The following is a 22,115-nucleotide window of genomic DNA, read 5'->3' as shown; positions in this document are numbered from 1 at the left end:
TTTTGAATTCAGTTTATTTTATTTCTGTTTAAAATAAACAAGACAGTTTTTCTGTGAGGGAGAAAGAAAGAAAAAGAAACCAGAAGACTGACAAAGCACCTGAGGATCCACAGCCAGGACACAGTCAAAGGGGGTGAAGCAAATATACAAGATGGATAAGGCAACTGTCCTAAGAATTTCCATGAGTTTTTTGAAAATAGCAGTTAATGGATAGAATTCTCACCTTGACTCTATGCTAATATCTGTGAAGTAAACAACTACATTGAGAACAGCAATGTGCAATACTAAAACCATGCTTAGTCTTGTAAATGTGTACTGTTTCTAATGTCATATTAATTATTATTATACTCTCTTTAAAGTACATGTGTTTTTAAAAACAGTAATAAAAGAAAATAAGAGACAAGAACAAAAATTTAAGTTTTCTTGAAAGCATGTGGTAATATTCAATCATGTCCCATCTTGCATAACTATATGTTAATCTGAGCGACAGATTTGATAATGAAAATAGATAATATATCAATTTTTTTTTTTGAACCAGAGATTGAGTGTTTATTCCACTGAGCCATCTCCCCAACCCTCTTTTTTTTTTTTTTTTTTTTTGGCAAAACCAGGGATTGAACTCAGGCCCTTGTGCTTCCCAGGGCCCCATCAATCATTGTTAATCAGCTTTTCTTGTTTTGACAATCTGTAACGTATGTATTGTTATGTTACCCTGTTTCTGTCTTTGCTTTTGTTTTTCTTGCTCTTGTTTTACTCTTCAAAATAAAAGAAAATTATAATTGAAAAATTCAGAGAAGAGAAAAAGCCAACAGACAGTAGTAGATGATTGGATTTGGAGGGAGAGCTATGATTCCTTTTCTTCCTTTCTTCCTTCTCCCCTCCCCTCCCCCCTTTTTTTTTTTCTTTGCAAAAATAAGATCATTGGTTGCTGTTTGGGCAACAGATTTAGGAGACCCAAGGAAAGACAGATAGGAAGCCTAAAATTCAGAATTGTTAAACGTGGTTTCTTTCTGCATTAGATTACAAGTCAGGTAAATAGACCACTGAGAATCAACAGGAACGTGAATGTCTTTACCTGGGCAAAACTGATCTCTTTTATGACACAGTGTTTGCTGTCTGCTCTCCCTTTAGCCAAGTAGGCTTTTCCAAAGTAGGAATTTCCTTCCCCAATGACCTTAATCACATCAAACTTGTCCATGGTCTCCAGCGCTGAGGTTCCTAGGATTAGAGGACCTTATTACTGCACGCTTCTCATTACAACCAACAGTCTGAAAACTGACTAGAAAGCGAAAATTCAATCTGCTAAAACTTCTCTTCCGGTCTGGCCAACACAGAGTCAAAGAAGGTCCTTGTCAGGGCAGGTACTAATCAGAGGGTCAGCCTGGGGGACTAAGGGCCGTACGCCAGTTTGACTCGCGAGAGCAGGGGAGCCCACACACAGACCTCACAAAATCCCAGCATCCTAAAAGAGAAATACCAATACTGCTGGCCAGTGTGTTCAGAGAAGGCAATTTATTACACCGCGGTTGCCTGGCAGCTCCTGCCCTCACACCTGCGTGCGCTCACAGTCCAGCCCTCCTCCGTGGGGAAGTAACTGGTCTCTAAACAGCAGTCTGGAACACAGGCAGGGTTTCCAGTTCTCCCCACAGACTGAGTCATTGCAGGATTTAGAGGCGGTTAAGGTCTGGCCCTCCACGTCTTCCAGGGGGAGGCCGGTCCCATACACAGGAAAAAACTATCCTCTCGCCCCCCACAACGCAGGAAAGTCACCCCATGCGTTTTCATGTGTGGAAGAATCCTCTTGTAAATACCTGTGGCTGCGACTAAATTCTATTTTATACCTAGAGACAAATCCTCCACCCCAACTGATTTTCCTAGGAATGCAACTACTTGTCAATCAAGCTGCACTCCAGAGCTTTAACAAAAGACCAGGTCCCTGTACCCTGTAACCCCAGCACTTTGCAAGGCTGAGGCAGGGGGATTGCTGTGAGTTTGAAGCCATCCCCACTACAAAGTGAGTTCAAGGCCAGCCTGAGCTACATGGCTAGAACCTTTCTCAAAAACAAAAACAAAAACAAAAACTTTAACAAGAATTGTTCACCAGTTTGAGAAATCATGCCGGCTCCTGGCCGACCTGCTGGTATCAGGCTCCATTGGCGACCACCACTTTCAAGTGCCCAAACGGGCATCTGGCAACTTAAGGCTTCCTCCATCTAGTAGGGCCAAATATTTACGGATGAAAATACACGCTTTATTACCAGGTGTCTTTTATTTCCCTTGTATGCTAACTTTAGGCCATAGGAAAAGGTTTTAAAAAACTTGAGCGAGCAAGCAACTTGCTTTCGAAAGCTTTCACATCAGGGTAAAAAAGTGGGTACCACTGGTTTGCAGGGGAGGCTATGGGCACCAGAAGACCCAATTGTGAGCGAGGCCAGCGGAACTCTCCTGCCCAGAACTGAGTGCGTAGCACCCACCAGGTGGCATCAGGCAGTGCAGCTTGCGACTCCAGCGGCGGCATGCGCGTTGCCATGGAGATCGAGGTGGCCTAGGACGCCAGGGAGCTCCCTGCCACCCAGGGCCCCTCCACCCGTAACCCACCCTTTTGCTCGGCGCTCCCGGAGCCCTAATGCAGCTCCGGGTGAGAATTAAAAGCCGTCAGCCTGCACCATAAACTGTCCCTGGAGGCCAGAAGAGTCGGTTTCCCTGGGCAGTTGAGTCTGGGTGCTCAAGAGGCTGAGCCCAGCGAAGGGACCTGGGGGTGCGCCGGGCGGGAGGGGGGTGGGTCCACTATCTCCTTCCAAGAGGGCGGTGGGCAGAGATCGCTTGTCTCCCGTGGCCTTAGGTTAGGACTCCATGGCACACTACCAAACAGCACGCCACAGCCCTCTACCTACGTGACTTCATGAGCCTTTTTCCTCTATTCTTTACAACTTTCCAAGGAATTAGACTCCTAGTTTTATAAATAGCTAGGCAGAGACTGGAAGCATATTCCTTGTGCAGACGATGCTGAGGATCAAACCAGGACTTTCACGCAAGCCTACCTCAAGTTCCACGGTGAGCTATGCCAGGAGAAGGAGGAAGGGGGAGGAGGGGGAAGGGGAGGGGGACGGGGCGATCTTCTGCTGCGAGGTCCCCGAACCTGGAACTGCTTTGGTGGCGACGACGCAAGCTTTCCCCTGGGCCCTCCTACAAAACTGGCCGCCGGCCAAGTGGGCTGTGAACACGCCCCACCACTCCCCATTGACCCTGACCCTGTCCATCTGGCCGGTGTTTCCTTATACATGCAGGGAGCTGAAAAGTAAGCGACTCTACGCAGTGCCAAAGAAACGGACCCAAAAGCAGCACAGCACTGTCACACCCAACGCAACGATATCTCCTTTGATGCCCACAATTGTCAGCTTCACTTTCTAAAAACCCTTTAAGAATCAGAAAGTGTGCAGTAGTATTTTCTCTCCTTGAAATCAAGCCTCCAGACAATTCCCTGAATTTTATCCTAATTTAATCTTCTTCATACCTGAGTCACTGATGACCCTAACATATTGCTCTGATAGATTATAGATACATATCCGTACCTATATATAGATATATCCTTATTTCCTCAATAGGTGTGATCCCTTGTGTCCTGTCCCTCACCCCCAGGAGAATAATCACAGCCCGTTCCTAGGAACAACGCCTACTCTGCTAGAACAGACATGCAGGCCCACCTTGTAGATCACAGCCCCTTGCTATTGCCACTACTCAGCCATTCCTGCTTCCAGTCTCACTCCCATCGCCCCACTAAGCCCATCCCACTACCCCTACCCCCATCTATAAAAGACCCAGCTCAGTGACTTGGACTCAGCCTCTCCTTTGGGGTTACTCCAGGAGGTCCTGCCCAGAACCCCCAAATTCAGGCTGTGTCCTTTCCTGGATTTCACTGCTTACCTAACATCCCTGATCATAGAACCTTATTTTTCTAGACTGAAAATGTAAACACTAGTAATACACAACTGATCAAAACAAAATATATCACAATATTGACAAATATTTAAGTATCAAAGTGGAATTAGTTTGGATATTCATTACTAAAAGATGTAGATGGGCTCCCTCTGCCTCACTAGTTCATGGAGCCATGGGTGGATGTCAACTCTTTGCTAGAATAAGGTTCAACACTGATTCTATTTTTCTTTTATCCAAATAATAGGGTTAGGACTTTTGTTAAAAGTGTCCTTCAATTTTTCTCTAGTTTTATGTTAAGAATCATACAGTACTATAGTACATAAAAAAATGGGTTTACACTTACCTGATAATTACAGAGTTACCTGAAATTTTATTAAAAACAAAACTTTGGAAAGCATCTGATTTTCAAAAGAATTTTTTCTTCCAATGCTGGGCATGGAACCCAGACCTTGAGCATCTAGACAAGCATTCTACCATTGAACTACATCCCCAGCCTCTGGAGGACTTATTTACAAGATTCACTGAAACTCTTAATAATAATGCATAACATCATTCCAAGATCCCTTTGTTTCATGGCTTGGAAATATTCATACCTTGGGAATAATATTTATACCTTGGCTTGGAAATATTTATACCTTGGTGGTGGTTTAGTTTTTGTTTCTGAAGACAGTGTTTCCTTCTGTACTCTAGGCTGGTCTTGAGCTTCAGACCCTCCTGCCTCAGCCTCCAGAGTGCTAGGAATGGAGGTGTGTGCCCCTGTGCCCAGCTAGAACCATCTTTTAGTGCCAGGAAGGCAGTGTTCAGCCAGGCCTGGTGGTGCATACCTGTAATTCTAGCACTTGGGAGGCTGAGAGAGGCCTGTGCAGTGAGGTGAATATTCTCATTTCACTGAAGTATTACAGTATTAAATGAAGACCCAACATGTGTGCCCTTACACAGTGACCGCAAAATGCTGGGGACCTCCATTTATTCCACACCACTTTGCTTCCTGCCAGTGGACCCTTGGTGGCCTCGCTTTTCCTCTAGTGCAGACCTGGCTGCTGTCTCTGACAAGATCTAGAGCTGCCCCATCTTGCCATGGGGCGCCTCTGACCCAGGCTCTTGCACGCCTACAAAAGCCGTACTTCACAACAGCTAGGAACTGTTCCAGATCACTGGAAATGACCTAGGGCTCACAGGAACTGCAGTGTCATGTTATTTAACACACACCCCCTCAAATCCCTACAAGTATAAAGTGTTATGTAGTAATAAATACAAATCCTAGCTGACTGGTGACCATGTCCCCAGAAGGTAGGCATTATAAAGTCTCACTTTATAGATGAAGTCAGGTCCTACAATCACATAGTGAGTGACAAAGCTAGCATCTAATCTCTGATCTACTGGACTGTAAAGCCTGAAGCTCATACTCTGCTGAACCTTCTCCATTGTTCTAAAATATATCTCATAGGAATTACAGATTTTTGTTTGTTTGTTTGAGACAGAATCTCAATGTGTTCAGGCTGGCTTTGAACTCACAGCAGTCCTCCTTCCTCAGTCTCCTAAGTGAATGGATTACAGGCATGCACCACCACGTCCATCTAGGAGTTCTAAAGTTTTAAAAGCTCTGTCATGTAAGTGAGGAACAATTTTAAATATTAAATGTTGCTCCATCTTCCCTCTGCTTCCAAACATGAATTCCTCATTTGAAATGTCTTCCCCGCATGACGAAGGCGCTATCCATCACACGAGCCTTGCCATCCAACTCGCTCCTTCAGTTCTGACACCCAGTCGTGGCTGCTGCCATCATCCTCAAAGTCCCTGTGAAAAAACATTTTGGATGGTAAGTCTCTATATTTGGAGCACAACAGGTATTTCTTGATAGATTCTAAGAAAACCATTATCAAAACCACTTAAAGGTTTGAAAAAATAAGTTGTACAAGGCAGCTAACAGAGAGAACATTCTTGCAAAGTTTTTCTAAAAGTTCACTTATGTCCATGCCTGTAATCCCAGCACTTGGGAGGCTGAGGCAGGAGGATCAGCATGGGTTTTGAGGCCAGCCTGGGCTACACAATAAGTCTAAAGCCAGCCTGGGTTACATAGTGAGACCCTCTCTCAAAAAGAAAGAAAACAATGTTCATTTATTTCACTATTTCTAAATAGTTTTTAGTGTAAAATGCAATACAGTAAAAAACCCTGAAATTATGGTGTTATAATATAGCACATCCACCCAAACACAGCCCAATTAAGCTTTCTAGGTAGATCACAACATACGTGTCCTCCTCATCCAGCCGAGGTTCAAGTCTCTCAGGATCCAAAATTACAGAACCCTCATCACCATCGACACTGTCTGATGCTTCTGTTTCTTCAGACAAAGGGCCTTGAAAGAATCCTTCTGAACCTCCAGGAGAGTAGTAAGAGAAAATATTTATTTATTTATTTAGGTGCTGGGAATTGAACCTATTGCCTCATAGATGCTAGACAAGCTCTCCAACCTGGAACTATACTTCCCAGTCCTTTTAGTTATTTCTTAAATTTTCACATAGGGTATTTATTTATTTATTTATTTAGCGGAACTGGGGATTGAACTCAAGCCCCTGCGCTTGCCAGGCAGACTGGGCTTGAATTTGCAATTCTCCTGCCTCAGCCTCCTGGAGTGCTGGGATTACAGGCCTGCACCACCATGCCTGGCTGTACTTACTTATTTTTGAGAATGTCTCTGTGTTGCTGGTCTCCAACTCCTAGACTCAAGTAATCCTCCTCAGCTCACCCTCCAAAGTGCTACGACTCCAGTTTCCTACCAGGGCACCCAGCGGAATATGCCCATTTAAAACAGTATTTACCCAGCATAATTTCTACCTAAAACAGGCCCAGGTGGTATCAGCAAGTGGATTAAATTTTAAAGCAATACTTCTTCCAACAGAAAAACTACTGAGATCACATTAAAAACTTTCCAAGTATAAGAATCTATATTAAAGTACCAAACATCATAGCCCACAGCTATAATCTAGCACACTGAAGTTAAGGCAGGAGGATTGCCAGGAATTCAAGGCCTCCCTGGGCTACACAGTGAGTTCAAGGCTAGCCTGAACCACACGGTGAGACCTTGTCTCAAAAAAACAAAAAACAAAAAACAAAAACAAACAAAATCTATATTAAAGCACTGAAAATTATCTTTGATAGCTGGATTACAGTTAATATTTCTCCACTGAGCTTTCCCTTCTCTAGTTTGTGAGGAACAAAAGGAATCCAAGAAGATCACATGTATAGACTTTGTTTTTATTTATTTTTACAGTGCTCAGATTTAAGCTAGAGCCTCAAGCATGCTGGGTAAGTGCTCTGCCACTAAGCCAAACCTCCAATTTTTTAAAAAAACAACCTTCTAGAGATAGTACTGCATTTAGAAGTTTTGCTTCCAAGGGCTGAGGATGTGGCTCAGCTGTTGAGCACATGCCTTGCACACACAAGGCCCTGGGTTTGATTTCCAGTACTAGACACACACACACACACACACACACACACACAATTTTGCTTGTAAAACTAACATGTAGCTGCTTTATGGTGGCATATGTCTATAATCCCAATCTCAGGCTAAGGCAGGAATGTGATTTCAAGCTAGTTTAGGCTGGCTGTATCAAAAAGAAAGAAAGAAAGAAAGAAAGAAAGAAAGAAAGAAAGAAAGAAAGAAAGAAAGAAAGAAAGAAAAAAGAAAAGAAAAGAAAAAAAAATAAACCTAACATAAAAATAAAAGCTATTTCAACTAAAACGAAAATATATATTTTTAATTAAACTTTGGAAAATATAAAAATAAAAGCTAAATGTTTATATAAATCATTTCATAATAGAGAAATGCTGTATTTTTCAGACGGTGACTTTCCTAAAATACCAAATAGTTGATTTTACAAACCAGGCACAGTAGTGCTGTCTGTAATCTCAGCACTTAGAAGGTGAAGGCAGAAGGATAGAGAGTTTCAGTCTTCCTGGGCTCACAGTGAAGTACAGGCCTGCCTGGACTCCATAGTGAGAATCTGTCTGTTCACCACCACCACCACCACCACAGCCATTAGCTTTACACAGTATCTTTCTCCCAGCCACCTACTGCTCCTGACGGTCCCCATAAAATTCAGTGCATGACTCTGCCAAAGCACAGTGCACAGTCACCACAATTGTGTGCTGATCTCCCAAATCATGAACTTCATTCTTTAGGGAAAGATGTGTGTCCTACTCCTTTGCAGTAGTGGGGATTCAAACCAGGCCTTCACACTAAGCTACCCCTACAGCCTTCTATTTTCTATTGTAGTATTAAGTAAGTCACTGAGTGACTCAGGCTGGGCTCAAACTGATCCTCCTGCCTCAGCCTCCCAAAATGGTGGGATTATAGGCATGAGCCACTCTGCCTGGTTTTTCTTTTTCCTTTTCTTTTTCTTTTTTTTTTTTTTTAAAGGTCTAGGGCCCTTGACAAGCTAGTTCTACCATTAAACTAGATTCCTAGCCTTCTTTTTTAATCTCAACCTCTGTGCACAAAGAGAGCTAAATGTATTACATTAAATATAGTTACAACTTGCCATGCCCACATGGGCTCTAATTGATATCATTTATCTTAGATTCAACCTAACAAAATGGCTTGGAAATGGAATTTTCAAAATTACATACACATATAGGTATGTACCACCATGCCTGGCTAAAATGCACATTCCCCTTCTTGTTTTCTGAAATAAAGTTTCACTCTGTAGTTCAGGCTGGCCTTAATTCATAGTGATCCTCCTGCCTCAGCCTCCCCAGTGCTGGGATTATAGGCCTGTGCCACCACTCTGCTACCTACACGCACATTCCTAAATGTAATCTTTGACCTAGATTCCTAAGGAGAATATTGTAAAAGGTTATTTTGTGCAATGCAGTGAAATGACAGGCATGCGCCACCACACCCAGCCTCAATCAATATCTCAGCCTGCCCTGGGGGTGTGTGCTCTGGGGTGTATGTGCCCTGGGGGTGGGACCCACACAGCACACCAGGGATTGAAACCTGGTCTCTGTGTCTGACTAAGCAGGTGCTTTAATCCACTGAACTATCTGGCTGGCCCGTTTATCCTTTCTGAATCCTATTCCATACAGCAGAATTGAAGTATATAACAAAGGCAACCTTAGAAGTGCAGGAGAGCCCTAGAGCGTGGCCGTTGCACTCTTCACCCTTTGGGGTGCTTCTGGACCCCTCAGTGTGAGGGTGCAGCCACGTACCCTCATTGTATGGGTAGGCTGCAGCCACCCCTGGTGGCTCTGTGACTAAACACATTCTCAGCCTCTCCCCAGCCTCGCCTGCCAGGCTATCCTCTTGCTCTCCTCTCTCCTCTCTCTATAAAGATGGGTCCTCCCAAGCTAAGTTTCCAGCACCTATATCATTTTCCACCACTCAGGTAGAGTAAGCATCACCACACCCAAGCACAGGAGGAGGACACAGCTGGGTTGGACAAACCCCTGGGAGAGCCTTCAGGGACAGCCTATATGCCGTCTGCCAGCATTTGTTATGCCAATGGTGTATTGCCCAGCTGCCAGGCAAGGAAGATTGACAAGAGCAAGAGTAGGAAGAAGGTAAATGGGAAGAAAAAGAGGAAAACTTGGAAGGAGTGAAGGACACTACCCTCGGTGGCTGGGACAGCTCCATTTAAGAGGTTTTGTATTCGTGGAACCCTGATGAGGTCTTGTCCAGAACCAAGAGGATCCTGAACCCTGGCTTGGCAAGGATATAGAGGTTGCAACAGTGTACACTACAGATGGGTCCATGAGGAAAATCATGATGCAGACTTTTCTGAAGAAAATGCATACTAGTTAATATTATAAGGAACTATTTTGAAACAGTGGTCAACACTAACCATGCCATGATTATGGCTGCAGTGAATTCTTTCTTGCTAGCAAGTGATTCAACATAAAATTTTTAAAATCTACTTTGTGATCTAGCTTTTCTAGCTTTAGGGGCACTGAGAAGGGTGGCTATTACTATTGGACTTAAGGATTGGCCAGTGATTCTCAAGAATATAAAAGATAGGCAATTTTTTTCCTATACTCACAATTAATATCAGTAGGGTGTAGGGTTAATACAAGTTATAAAATCATATTTCCTATTGTAATGTTTCAGAGAAAAAAAAAGTTCAACTTTCAAAAATAGGAAATAAAGTTGGAAAAAATTTGAAAAAAAAAAACAAGAGATCTTGGAGTTATCACTAAAATAATGATAGATTTACATGACAGTCTATTCTTGGGTTGGGGATGTAGTGCATTTGTACAGCACTTGCTTAGTATGCCCAAGGCTCTGGGTTCAATCTCCAGCAGCCCCTACTGCCCCAAAGTCCCTACTGTGGGGGACTTTTATTTATTTATTTATTTATTTATTTATTTATTTGTGTGTGTGTGTGGCCAGCTCAGTCCACCAGGGGGCGGACTGGCTGGCATGTGGTGCTGGGGGATCGAACCGTGGTCCCTGTGCTTTGCCAAGCTTGTTCCAAGTAGGTGCCTTAGACCACTGAGCTGTGGGGGACTTTTGGCTAGATCTGTGCTGAGAATCAAGAGCATAGGGCACAGCAGAGTGATTTAAAATGTTTTCAGTCTGGCAAGAAAGTAAAGTTGTGGCTTGCCAAAAGGGGATAGAGGAAAAACTGGTCCCTGAAAAGAATACCAAGAAAAAGCCAAGCCTTTCAGAAGAGGACAGTAGAAAAGATGGCCTGAGGGCATCACAAGATCTAGCAGGACTCCACCCTTTGTAGCTTCAGAATTGCAAGTGTGAAAGGCTTTGCTTTGAGAAGAAAGCCCCAGAGTACCAGGATCCAGAATGGCAGTGGCCTAGGGAAGCTGTTCCTCAGGATTTGGTTCACAGGCAGCTGCCCTCTACAGCTAAAAGTAGGAACCCTGGCTACTGCTCCAGCTGTTGCCAGACCTCAGTATCATCTATGTGTTGTGCTTTGAGGTGTATGCAAAATGCAAAAGTCGTGGCGTCAGAAAGGCTTCCACCCAACTATTAGAAGGCGGCCTGGGAGGCCAGGAAGTGTGCCTCTGAGAGGGCAGTGCATGAAGCTGTGAGCCTGAAGCCAAATGTGCAGTGGAGATACCAGAAGTTTGGCGAAGCCAGGAACATAGATCATCTGAGAAAAACTGCAAGGAAGGAGCAGAGTTGGCCCCACAGGGAAGCAATGGGAGTGAGCTACAACCCCAGTGGCACTGGCAGTGCCATAGGGCTGAGGCCACCCAAACCCTTTGGAGTTCATCTCTTGCCACAGATTGGCTCAAATGCTGGATATGGAACTAAGGGACTTAACTCTGTCCTGCTGGATTTTGGTCTTTCTTTGTTCCCACTGCATTCTGTGACCCTCTTTGTAACTTTTGGAATGGAAATGTCTATCTTGCGCCACTCAATGTTCGAAGTGTTTAACTTTCTTTTCATTTGTACAGGGGCTTGCAGCTAAGAGTTTGCCTTACAACTCAAAGGAAAGTTGAACTTGGAGTTTTTAACAATGCCGAAACTGTTATGACATGGCAACTTGTAGAGATAGACTAAATGCCTTTCACGTAAAGGGATGTATCTGCGTCTTTGAGAGGAGCAAAATATCATGACTTATATCTCGATGTCCCTACAAAGCCTCACGTGGTCATAGGTGGGGCTTCTTTAGAGGTGGCTCGATCAAGGGTGTATGATGCTGATACAGTGCTACGCTACAATCAAGGGTGTGAGTGCTATCCACCCTCAGGGCAGGCAGCCTGGCTAAAATGCAAGGGACAGAAAGAAGGTTGCCATTTGTAGCTTGCTGCCTTCTGCCTGCCAGGAACTGCTTCTCTTTTGCTCTCTACCAAGCTACAGGCAACTATGAACTGAAATGTCTACAAACTCTAAGACAAATAAAGCTTTCTTCCAGGGCCAGAAATACAGCTTAGTGGCATAAAGGCCTGTCTGAAAAGTGCAAGGTCCTGAGTTCGATCCCTGGTACCAAAAAAAAAAAAAAACCAAAAAAAACCCTTTCTTCCTTTAACTTTCAGTCTTGGGGTTTTATCTCAGCAATGAATATATATTATCACATTTTTTAAAAATATTTATTTTATTACATTTATTTATTGTGTGTGTGTGTGGCCAGCTCAGCCCACCAGGGGGCGGGTCTGGCTGGCATGTGGTGCTGGGGATCGAACCGCGGTCCCTGTGCTTTGCCAAGCTTGTTTCAAGTAGGTGCTTTAGACCACTGAGCCATCTCTCCAGCCCTATTATCACATTTTTTAAAAGTATTTATATGATTCTTATAGACAAAAATTACCTGGTCTATATATTGTATATGTTTGAAATGCCAGGCTGAGATCTGCATTCCTAAGGATGTTCAGCAATGTGTCAGGAGTCTCTCTGAGCCACTGCTTACGGGTATTATTTTCATTGTACATTATTACAGAACCACCTAGTTGTGAAAAAAATAATAATTAGTGCTAAATAAGAAGAGTGTTGGCCTCTATCTTCTGGTTTGTATTCCAAAGTTTAATATATTTGACTTTCAACTAAAATCTCTTTTACTCGTCTACATAAGCAGCTCTCTGATGGGGAGCGCCAAACATTTTTCACAGAGTGACATAGAATCTTAGTATAGTAACTATTACAAAATATTGTATAAAAAGAATGCCATCCACTCTAACCATGGCTGGTGCTTTGTGTCCGTGGGTTTTGCATCACTGGATCAACTTCTTTAAAAAAAAAAGTTAAATCTACCATGTAGATCCTTTTTCATGTCATATAGTGGGACAGCCCCTTGCACAGTATTTACATTACATTTAGGTACATATTCTAAGTCATCTAGAAATTATTTAACATATCTAGGAGGAAAGTGGGTTATATGCAAATACTATGCTATTTTATACAATGGTCTTGAGCATGCATGGATCTGGAACCAGTCACCCTCAGAAACTGCAGAACAATGACCACACTGACCTCTGTCACCCTCTGTAGTTAAACTGCAGGTGAGGATGGAAGCATTTTCCAAAGCTGAAAGAGCTGCACTGGGGTCCTTTGTCTCCCATTGTCGCCTGTGAGGACTTGGTGAACTGGCTTTTCTGGAATGGGCTGACCAATTACCTGATTCTAAAATATAAAAGAGGAATGCCAAAGAATATTATTTCACCCATTCATTTATATCCAAATATGAACTAAAACAATGCAGAATATTTCTTTTCTCTTTCAAACTCAGATCTAGCAGCAGTGCCCTTTCAAGCCTAAGGAATAAAGGAAATGAAAATAAAAATCCAGAATGAAATGATCCAAAATGGTGAATCAATCTAAAGTAAACCATCAAAGGGACTGAAGTTTTTGAAAATATGCAGCTACACCATACACAGTGTAAAAGGATGAGGCCCCAAGAGAGCTTACAGACACAGAGTTTGGTATGCTTTGTATGGTAGAAGCAAGCAAATACTTTTCCTAATGGCTCTAACTCTAAGCATAGGAGATAAATACTACCATATCTTTTTGTGGTGCTGGGTTTGAACCCAGGGCCTTATATAACACAGTGCTGAATATGCATTCTATATATGCTCAGCCCCAATCTTTTTCTTTTTGAAGAATAAAATATACCCATAATATTAAACAAATTATAGGATGAGCAAATAAATACTGCCTATATACTTGCTGATGATACCCAAAACCTAGTAAATCGACAATTGTTACTCCCTTTATAGTCCCTGACTTTCCACGTAAGTAATGATTACAATCTGATCACTTACCTTCCTTCCCTCTGGTTACTCTCCTTGATGCATTCTCTGTTGAATTTGTAGTAGGGGTTTCAAAATCATTATGACTGCACTTTCTATTTTGCTTTTCCTGTTGCTTTAAAAAAGATATTCCAATATTGATTAAATAATACTTGAGTTGCTCCAAAAGAGTAAACAAGCAAAGGTACCTAATCTAATTATAAATAGAAATTAATAAATTAAAAAGTCGGGGCCGGGGAGATGGCTCAGTAGAATAAATGCTTCCCTGGCAAGCATAAGGGCCTGAGTTCAATCCCTGGTTCCAGAAAAAAAAAAAAAATTAGAAAGTCATAGAATCCCAAATACACGTACATGAATAGTCATAGATACATCATATTAATCATAACTATACACATGTATGTATATTATATGAATATTCATATATATGAATAGCCATTAATTATCAATTGTTAGAAATATGAATATATAAAGATGATACATAAAGATGATAGCTACTTGACAGGTTTGAGGAAAAGAATGAAAAATTTCAATATGATTTGTTGTACTGAGCTTGATATAATATCAAAATGAGATATTCTATAAGGTTGCTATTGTTGGCACTCAGTAAACAATACCCTAAACCATGGCACTTTGCATGCTGAACTCTGGAACCCTCAGCACCCACAGTTCTTAAAACACACCAGACGCACACAGTTCATACATGTACACACATAGTTTATAATTGTATAATTGATAATTATATAACGTACACTGATTATTACTCTCTTGTGGTGCTGGAGATTAGACTCAGGGCCTTGTACATGCTAGGTACATGCTCCACAAGAGAGCTACAATCCCAACTCTCTCATAAATTTAATTGTAAAGCACTTACCATTGCATTTGCTTCACTACCCAAAGCTGTCCTGATTCTGCTGGGGTCTACTTAAAAAGAAAGAAAAGGCAGGAAGAGAAAGCATAGGAAAATTAACCTTAGTAAGTTTCTTAGGTGAAAGCTTGAGAGATGAGTGAGGGTTTTAAAGTTAAAAAGCCAAAGGATTAGCCTGAATAAGGTTATAAGTTTTAATAGCCTTGTAGTCATATATCTGTTGTTGAAAGATGCCTTTTCTTTCTTTTTCTCTCTTTCTCTTGCTTGCTTGCTTTTCTTTGCTTTTTCTCCTGCATGTTTAGTACAGGGTTTACAGGGTCTCACTGCACAGACTGGACTCACAGTGATCCTTCTGTTTTCAGTTTCCCAAGCGCTGGGATTACAGGTGCATGCTACCATCCCCAGGTTCAGTCACTTCTCAGTGTGCCCCAGGGGGGGCAGGGCCGGCATAGCACTCCAGTGATTAAACCCTGGTCGCTGAATCTGCCTAAGCAGGTGCTTTAGTTTGCTGAGCTATCTGGCCGGCCCTGAAAGATGCCATTTCTGCTGTTTCATCTCTAATGTTAAAATCTGACATGGAAGAGACATATGGCTCTTATGTTAAGCCAACTCACTTAAGGTCAGAGGTAATATGCTCTGGGCTAGAGACAGAGCTCAGTGCCACAAGCACCTGCAAGTGCAAGGTCCTGAGTTCAACTCTTTGTAAAAAAAAAAAAAAAAGAGGTAATATGATGAAGGTCATCATTCCATCCAGGGCCTGCTCCTCAGTTTGCAGAGTCACTTTTCCTGACAGCTGCCATGGCAGAGTGAACAGGGATCCTTGCTAGGAAATGAGCTCATTCATTCACAAGTAAGGAGGCAGCAGTTGGGGAAGAACTCTGGCAATCAGTCCTTTTGGTAGGAAGAGCTCTTTCCCTCCTTTTCCTCTAGCAGAGCCCTGAAGTTCATGTCTTTCGCTCATTGAGTTATTTTATTTCTTTTACAGAGTCTCATTCTGCACTTAAAACAGACCGTGAACCCACTATGTAGCCCAGGCTGGCCTCGAACTATGGTGATCCTCCTGCTTCAGCCTGCCAAGTGCTAGGATTGAGGGGTGCGCCACCACACCTGCCTCCTTGGCCTTTTTTTTTTTTTTTTTTTTTTTTTTTTTTTTTTTTTTTTTTTTTTAATGTATTTGGTACAGGGTTTCACTACACAGCTTGGACTTGTAGTGATCCTCCTGTTTTCTGCCTCCCCAGTGCTAGGATTACAGAGTACCCAGGGGCAGGGCTGGAGCAGCATATGCTGCTGGGTATCGAAACCCAGTCCCTGCACTTGCCTAAACAGGCACTTAGTCCACTGAGCTATCTCACTGGCCCTCTCCTTTGACATTTTAAAAATGATTATTGAATATCTCTGATGACAGGTACTGTGACCACAGGTACTGTGACCACAGGAATGGACATGTTATACACAGTCACTGTCTTGGCATTGTGTTTCATTGTTCTGGTCTCACCATGTACAAAGTGGAGATGCCGCCAGGCACATGGTCACAATAGGGTGGCATTTCTCAAACTCCTTTATTCTTCTCTTTCAGGAAACTATAAAACTATGCTTTTCCAACCTACCTTGACACTTTCCTGTTCTGCTATTACCCTTGAATATGACCAAAAGCTACAAAACAGTACTAAAAGTCAAATTAATATTGAAGCAAACTGGTAAAACAAAGGTAAATGCAACCTCTTAAGGTATGCTGAAAAGGCTGGATTATGAGACTGAAGGGTTTGCATCTGTGATATTAAGAAATATTATGACATATGTATTCTGGGTTTTGTCCATGGTTCCTGGCTTTTCATGACAGAGCCCTTGAATTTCCTAAATGACTAGAACAACAAGTACATCTTTTGCTGAAGTATTTGGTCTCTTGTCCTTAGTTCCAGGAGCTGCTCTAGGGCAATGAAGGTGGAAGATGGTGAGGCTGCTTTAGGCTTCAATAGCAAAAGCTTCCCCGCTAGCCTCTTCCTGCCCCCTTTAGCCTCTCTTTTTCTTCCCCAGCTCAGCCATAGAGACTAGAAGTTCTCTTCCCCAAAGTGGGTCACAGAAACTAAAAATATACTCTGATCCTTCCCCCACCTTTCTGTCTTGACTATAAAGAAACTGCCTGTCCTTGTCTTACAGAAGATGACAGCATACCCATTTCCCAAAGGGTCCCACCCTACACAGAACTGAGCAGACAGGCCTGCCCGCTTTGCTCTCGGTCCACCAGTATGAGGTTGTACCCGCTTCTCTAATCACACCTCCACACAGCTGTCCATACCTCAGATATGCCTGTGTAAGAAGTGTCCAGAAAACCCCAGCAACATATGGTTGAAAGAGTTCTTGGGCAGCCAAACACTTGGAAGCTCACAGGAGGTGGACAAGAACTCTTTCTTGTGCCAGGAGCACAGCACACCACAACTCAGCAGGGGCAGAAACTCCCAATACTTGACTTTGCCCTTTATTTATATATTTTTTATCTTGCTGTTTATTTACATCCTTTAAAATATCTTTGTGGGGCTCAGTGGCACAAACCTGTAGTCTCAGCCACTCAAGAGCCTGAGGCAGGAAGAACTCAGGCTCAAGGTCAGGCTGGGCAACTCAAAAAGACCTGTCTTCAAATGAAAAACAAAAGGGGATGGACTATAATCCCAGCATTCTCAAAGCCTAAGGAAAGTTCAAACCCAGTGCGGGCAACTGAGTCACTGGGCAAGAAGATCCTGTGTCTCCTTGTCTCACTTCTTAAGACATGAAATCTTAAAAATGGATGTGGCTTAGCACAAAGACCTGGGTTGCAATCCCCAGTACCATCAAATAAACTAAATAACTAACTAATAAGGGCTGGGGATACAGCATAGTGGTATAGCATCCTTGGGTTTTAATCCCAGCATGATAAAAAAAAATAGCCTTTATAATAAACTGGTAAACCTAAGCATCCCCCCAAGTTCTGTGGGACAATCTAGCAAGTTCATCAAAGCCTAAAGGAGGGGCTACAGGAGTCCCAATTTTTAGCCAGTTGGTCTGAAGTCCCAGCGGCCCAGACTCACTGCCAGCATCTGAAGTGAGGGTGTTGCTGGGCTCTGCACGTTGACCTGTGAGCCCAGTGAGGCAGAAAGTGCCAGACTAGACCTGAAGCAGAGCAAGGTCAGCAAGGCTCTGCAGAATGACAGCCTGCTCACTGGTGGGGACAGCCCCACACCACGCATTTGGGGGGATGGAAGTGCTCTGTGTTGTGTTGGAATTAAGAATCAGAGAAACTGAGGTGTATTTTTCTCAGTATCCTTACAGCACCCCTCCAAAACAAAATTAAAAGTTAACTTTCAGCAAACAAAATAGTTTTTAAAATGTTTCTTCCATGATAAAGATCCCCATGGGGGCAACATGTCCCCCTAGTGGGGAGCTGTATTTCTTTACTTTTCTCTCTCAGTCTGCTCTTTCTACCATCTGTTAGCTTTCCTCAGTAGTCATGCAGAACTGGGCACACTGGTGCACCCCTGCAAGTCCAGCACTCAGGAGGCTGAGGCAGGAGGACTGTTTCCAGTTCAAGACCAGCCTGGGCTATAAAGTGAGCCAATGGCCAGCCTGAGCTGCATAGCAAGACCTTATTTCAAAAAAAAAAAAAAAAAAAAAAAAACAGGGGCCAGCCAAATAGCTCAGTGGACTAAAGCGCCTGCTTAGGCAGAGCGCAGTGGCAGGGATTCAATCCCTGGCGTGGCTGCCAGCCCTGCCCCCAGGACACAATGAGCGGCTACTGAGACTGGGCGTAGTGGTCATGCCTGTACTCCCAGTGCTTGGGAGGCTGAAAACAGGTGAATCACTACGAGTCTGATCTACAAAGTAAGACCCTGTACACCCTGAAGACCCTGTCCTAAAATTCATTTATAAAAAAAAAAAAAAAAAAAAAAAAGACATGCAAAGGAGTAAACATTGTTTTGAAAAGAATTCAGCCATGACAAGCTCCAAAGGGAGAATAAATTATATTTGATACTTGCTTAGGACAGCCTATTGATATAGGAAAATCTTAGGCAGCTATTATGTGGATGGTTCCTTTTTTGCTTTTCCTAGTGCTGAAGAGTGAACTCAGGGCCTGACAGGTGCTAGACAAGCACTACCTCTACAGTTTTCCTAACTTTTGGAAAGACTTTGGCCTTTACCTATTTTTTAATGGACACATTATTTTATTTTTTTGTGCAGGGTCTCACTACGCAGTTTGAACTCATAGTGATCCTCCTGTTTTCAGCCTCCCCAGCGCTGGGATTACAGGTGTGCACCTACCACACCCGGACTTGTTCACCAGCTCAGTGTGCTCAGGGGGGCAGGGCTGGCTCAGCATGTGGTGCGAGGGATCGAACCCCAGCCCCTGTGCTTGCCTAAGCAGGCACTGAGTCCGCTGGCCTTGCATTTTATTATTTTAGAGCAGGTTTGTTTTGGGGTTTTTTTCTGGAGACAAGGTCTTTCTATGTACTTCAGAGTGGCTTTGAGTTTACTCTGTCACCCAGGTAGGCCTTGAACTGTTTGCAGTCCTCCTGCTGGGCCTCCTGAGTGCTGGGATTACAGGCATGTACCACCACACCTAGCCCTAGAGCAGTTTTCGGTTCACAGCAAAACTGAGTGAAAAGGGGCTGGTGAGATGGCTCAGTAGTCTAAAGCACCCACTTAGAACAAGCTAAGCTAAGCAAAGCACAGGGACCATGGTTCAATCCCCCAGCACCACATGCCAGCCAGTCCCGCCCCTGGTGGGCTGAGCTGGCCACACACACACACACACACACACACACACACACACACAAAAACAACTTAGTGAAAAGTATATACACACACCCTGATTGCACACACGCACCACCTCCCTCACTGCCGACAGCCCAGACCATGTACAGCTCATGAGCCTACACTAACGCATCACTTCCAGCCCCAAAGTCACAGTGTACACACGAACAGGCTCTACTTCAGAAAAGCCTGCTTACAGGATTGAGCTCCTGAAATCTGTGGGTTTATTCTCCTGTAGGAAGTAGTATTGTCTTTCATGGCCATCTGCAAGTGAAGCCGCCTTTCTAACCATTAAGCTAGAATAAATAAGGTGCTAATTATGAAGCAAATAATAACCTTTCTATCACCAAATTATCCAAAGTAGGGTCTTCTGATTTCCAGAAAACTATAGTGTAAGAGTCAGTAGAAAACTATGTCTGAAATAAAAAGGAAAAATCTGACTTGAGGAATATCTCAGCTAATTATTTTTAACAACTAAAATGTATACATTTCTAAAAATAACACTTTAAAAACAACCTTTCCAAAGTTCTTACCTGTTTTCCTTGGTGCATTATTCTTATGTGATTTAGTTTCATCTAATACCTGTTCTCCATATTCTGTGATAATCTAAAATTAAGAATTAAAAATTTAAAGATGTGATACTTTTCTTTAGAATGTTGCCATAATGATTTTTAATCACCAACATTCTTCAGCATAAACATTTTTAAAGTTGAATAATAAAAATGACATTAGAAAGTACACATAATAGAGGTGGCATGTAACTCGGTGATAGGACGGTGATTACTGTGCCTCAGGTCCTGCGTTCAATCCCCAGCACAAAAAACAATTAAAAATTTTTTAAAATAAAAATGCACACCATTTTTTCTTTTTTCATTGTTACTACATAGTCCAGGCTGGCCTCGAACTCATGGCAATTCCTCTACCTCCACTTCCCTAGTGCTAGAATTACAGGCATGAACTAACACACCGGGCCAAAAGTACATAAAATTTATATAGAAAGACAAATATAGATATTTGTAGGTGTTAAGAAAAAGACCTGAGGGGCCGGGGAGATGGCTCAGTAGAATAAACGCTTCCCTGGCAAGCGAAAGGGCCTAAGTTCAATCCCCGGTTCCACCAAAGAAAAAAAAAAAAAAAAAAGAAAAGAAAAAGACCTGGAAGGCTATACATACTGTAACTGTTATTATTCCTGGAGAATAGCACAGTGGGAAGGGGAAAACATTTTTATTTTTTAATACACTTCTAATTAGTTGAATTTTCACAAACATGTATAATGAGTAAGTTGTGCTTAACAGATAACAAACCACTCCCCGCCCCCCCAACCCGCCTCACACCTCTGGGGATAAGCACTTCCGGACCACTGGCGCCAGGCAGCGCCTGGAGAGCAGGGTGGTGGCCGAAGGCCGCTGCGATGGGGTCCTCTTAAACATCTGCCTGACAAGATCCTGAAGTTCCCAGGAGTAAAGAGAGGGCAGTGGGCGGATGGACCCTTGACATATTTTGAGGATAAGAGTTTTCCAACTATTTGCCTGAAACTGAAAAATAAAAGTTGAATTTTAAAAGCAGATACAAGAAAAGAAATTGGAAATTAGGGAATACCACCTGAGTTGAATTCATGTTTATATAAATTATTTTAATTTTATAAATAAACCCACTATCTGGTTACTTCTTTTTCTAGAGGTGTCCTTAACATACAATTCTGCAAACTGGGTTTGGTGGCACAAGCCTATAATCCCAGAACTCTGGGAGGCTGAAGGATTGTGAGTTCAAACCCAGCCTGAGCCATTTAGGAATTCAGTAAGACCCCGTCTCAAGATGTAAAAAAAGGGGGAGGGGGCAGGGATGTAGCTCTGTGCAAAGGCCCTGGGTTAAATCCCAAGTACTGTGAAAGAGAGAGAAAAAAAAATAAGGACAGACAGAAGGAAGGAAGAAAGAAAAGAAAGCAAGAGGGAATGAGGGAGGGAGGGAGGGAAAGAGGGAGGGACGAAGGGATGTAACTTAGTGGTAAAGTACTCCCCCATCACATGAGCAGACCTAGGTCTAATTCCAGAACTGTACATCTACATGCACAAAGACCCACATCCACACACACACATCTGGAATCTTATAGTGGTTCAGCAAAAGGATAAACATGAAGGAAAATGTTCCCCATCTAGAGATGTTCTTCCCATCAGTGCTTGCTTGGGGACTTCACTAATCATAATCATGATATTCCAGATATATATCTTTATACTATGTTTAAAAACCAGAGCTTTAGAAAAAGTAAAAAATACTAATAGGTTCATCATATGTCTAATGTACTTGCCTTACCACTCCCCCGAAGCCTGACAACCTGCTCCACAGTGCCAACCCCTCTAGACTTGCCTTTTGTCATGTGTGGTGCTGGAGACTGAACCCAGGCCCTCGTAAATGTAAGGCCAAGTGTTCTACCACTCAATTATATGCCAACCCTTTCTATTTTATTTTCAGGCACTGTCTTACCATATTATGCAGGCTGGCCAACTCGTGATCCTCCTGCCTTGGCCTCCCAAATAGCTGGGACATAGGATATGCCATCATGCCTGGCTGTTTCAGGCTTCACATGTTTACTTTTATTTGTATGTGTCACTGGGGTTTCAAGGGCTCTGTGCATATAGGGTGCAAGCTCTCCTACTGATGAATTCCCAGTTCCTAGATACTAGAAGTCTAAAAATAACTTTATTTGTATAAGACAGTGGTTCCCAACTCACACTTCACATCACTCTCCCTGTTTTAGCAACACCAATGCCAAAGATATTTTCAGAGATTTTTAACTTAATTAAAAAGTGGGCCTACTGATCCCTGGTTCCA

At 42.8% G+C, this 22,115-nt stretch overlaps 1 protein-coding gene and 1 long non-coding RNA gene across 5 annotated transcripts in view; both read right to left on the bottom strand.

The window, feature by feature from the left end:
* Window positions 1-711: 711 nt before the first annotated feature.
* LOC111813721 lies at window positions 712-3,150 on the bottom strand. The gene is made up of 3 exons (XR_002818895.1): window positions 3,042-3,150; window positions 1,076-1,218; window positions 712-722 (listed from the first exon to the last, which is right to left on the bottom strand). It is a non-coding gene; the product is annotated as an uncharacterized LOC111813721 (long non-coding RNA).
* A 2,294-nt stretch (window positions 3,151-5,444) lies between these two features.
* Nek3 (NIMA related kinase 3) overlaps window positions 5,445-22,115 on the bottom strand; it is a 42,076-nt gene continuing 25,405 nt past the window's right edge. For 2 of the 4 annotated variants that reach the window (XM_023705292.1, XM_023705291.1), the window contains exons 9-16: window positions 20,621-20,821; window positions 19,820-19,892; window positions 14,511-14,560; window positions 13,652-13,754; window positions 12,864-13,013; window positions 12,205-12,339; window positions 6,191-6,317; window positions 5,445-5,736 (exon numbers count right to left, since the gene is read on the bottom strand). In XM_023705292.1, the coding sequence (XP_023561060.1) occupies window positions 5,652-5,736; window positions 6,191-6,317; window positions 12,205-12,339; window positions 12,864-13,013; window positions 13,652-13,754; window positions 14,511-14,560; window positions 19,820-19,892; window positions 20,621-20,821 (924 nt within the window). In that variant the 3' untranslated portion in view covers window positions 5,445-5,651. The remainder of the gene's footprint in view (window positions 5,737-6,190; window positions 6,318-12,204; window positions 12,340-12,863; window positions 13,014-13,651; window positions 13,755-14,510; window positions 14,561-19,819; window positions 19,893-20,620; window positions 20,822-22,115) is intronic. The other 2 variants (XM_023705293.1, XM_004645065.2) reach the window with 2 other exon arrangements.

The sequence above is a fragment of the Octodon degus genome, unplaced genomic scaffold (genome assembly GCF_000260255.1).
Source record: "Octodon degus isolate 3935 unplaced genomic scaffold, OctDeg1.0 scaffold00216, whole genome shotgun sequence".
In the NCBI taxonomy this organism is placed as follows: Eukaryota; Metazoa; Chordata; class Mammalia; order Rodentia; family Octodontidae; genus Octodon; species Octodon degus.
This window is presented reverse-complemented; position numbering and strand designations above follow the sequence as displayed.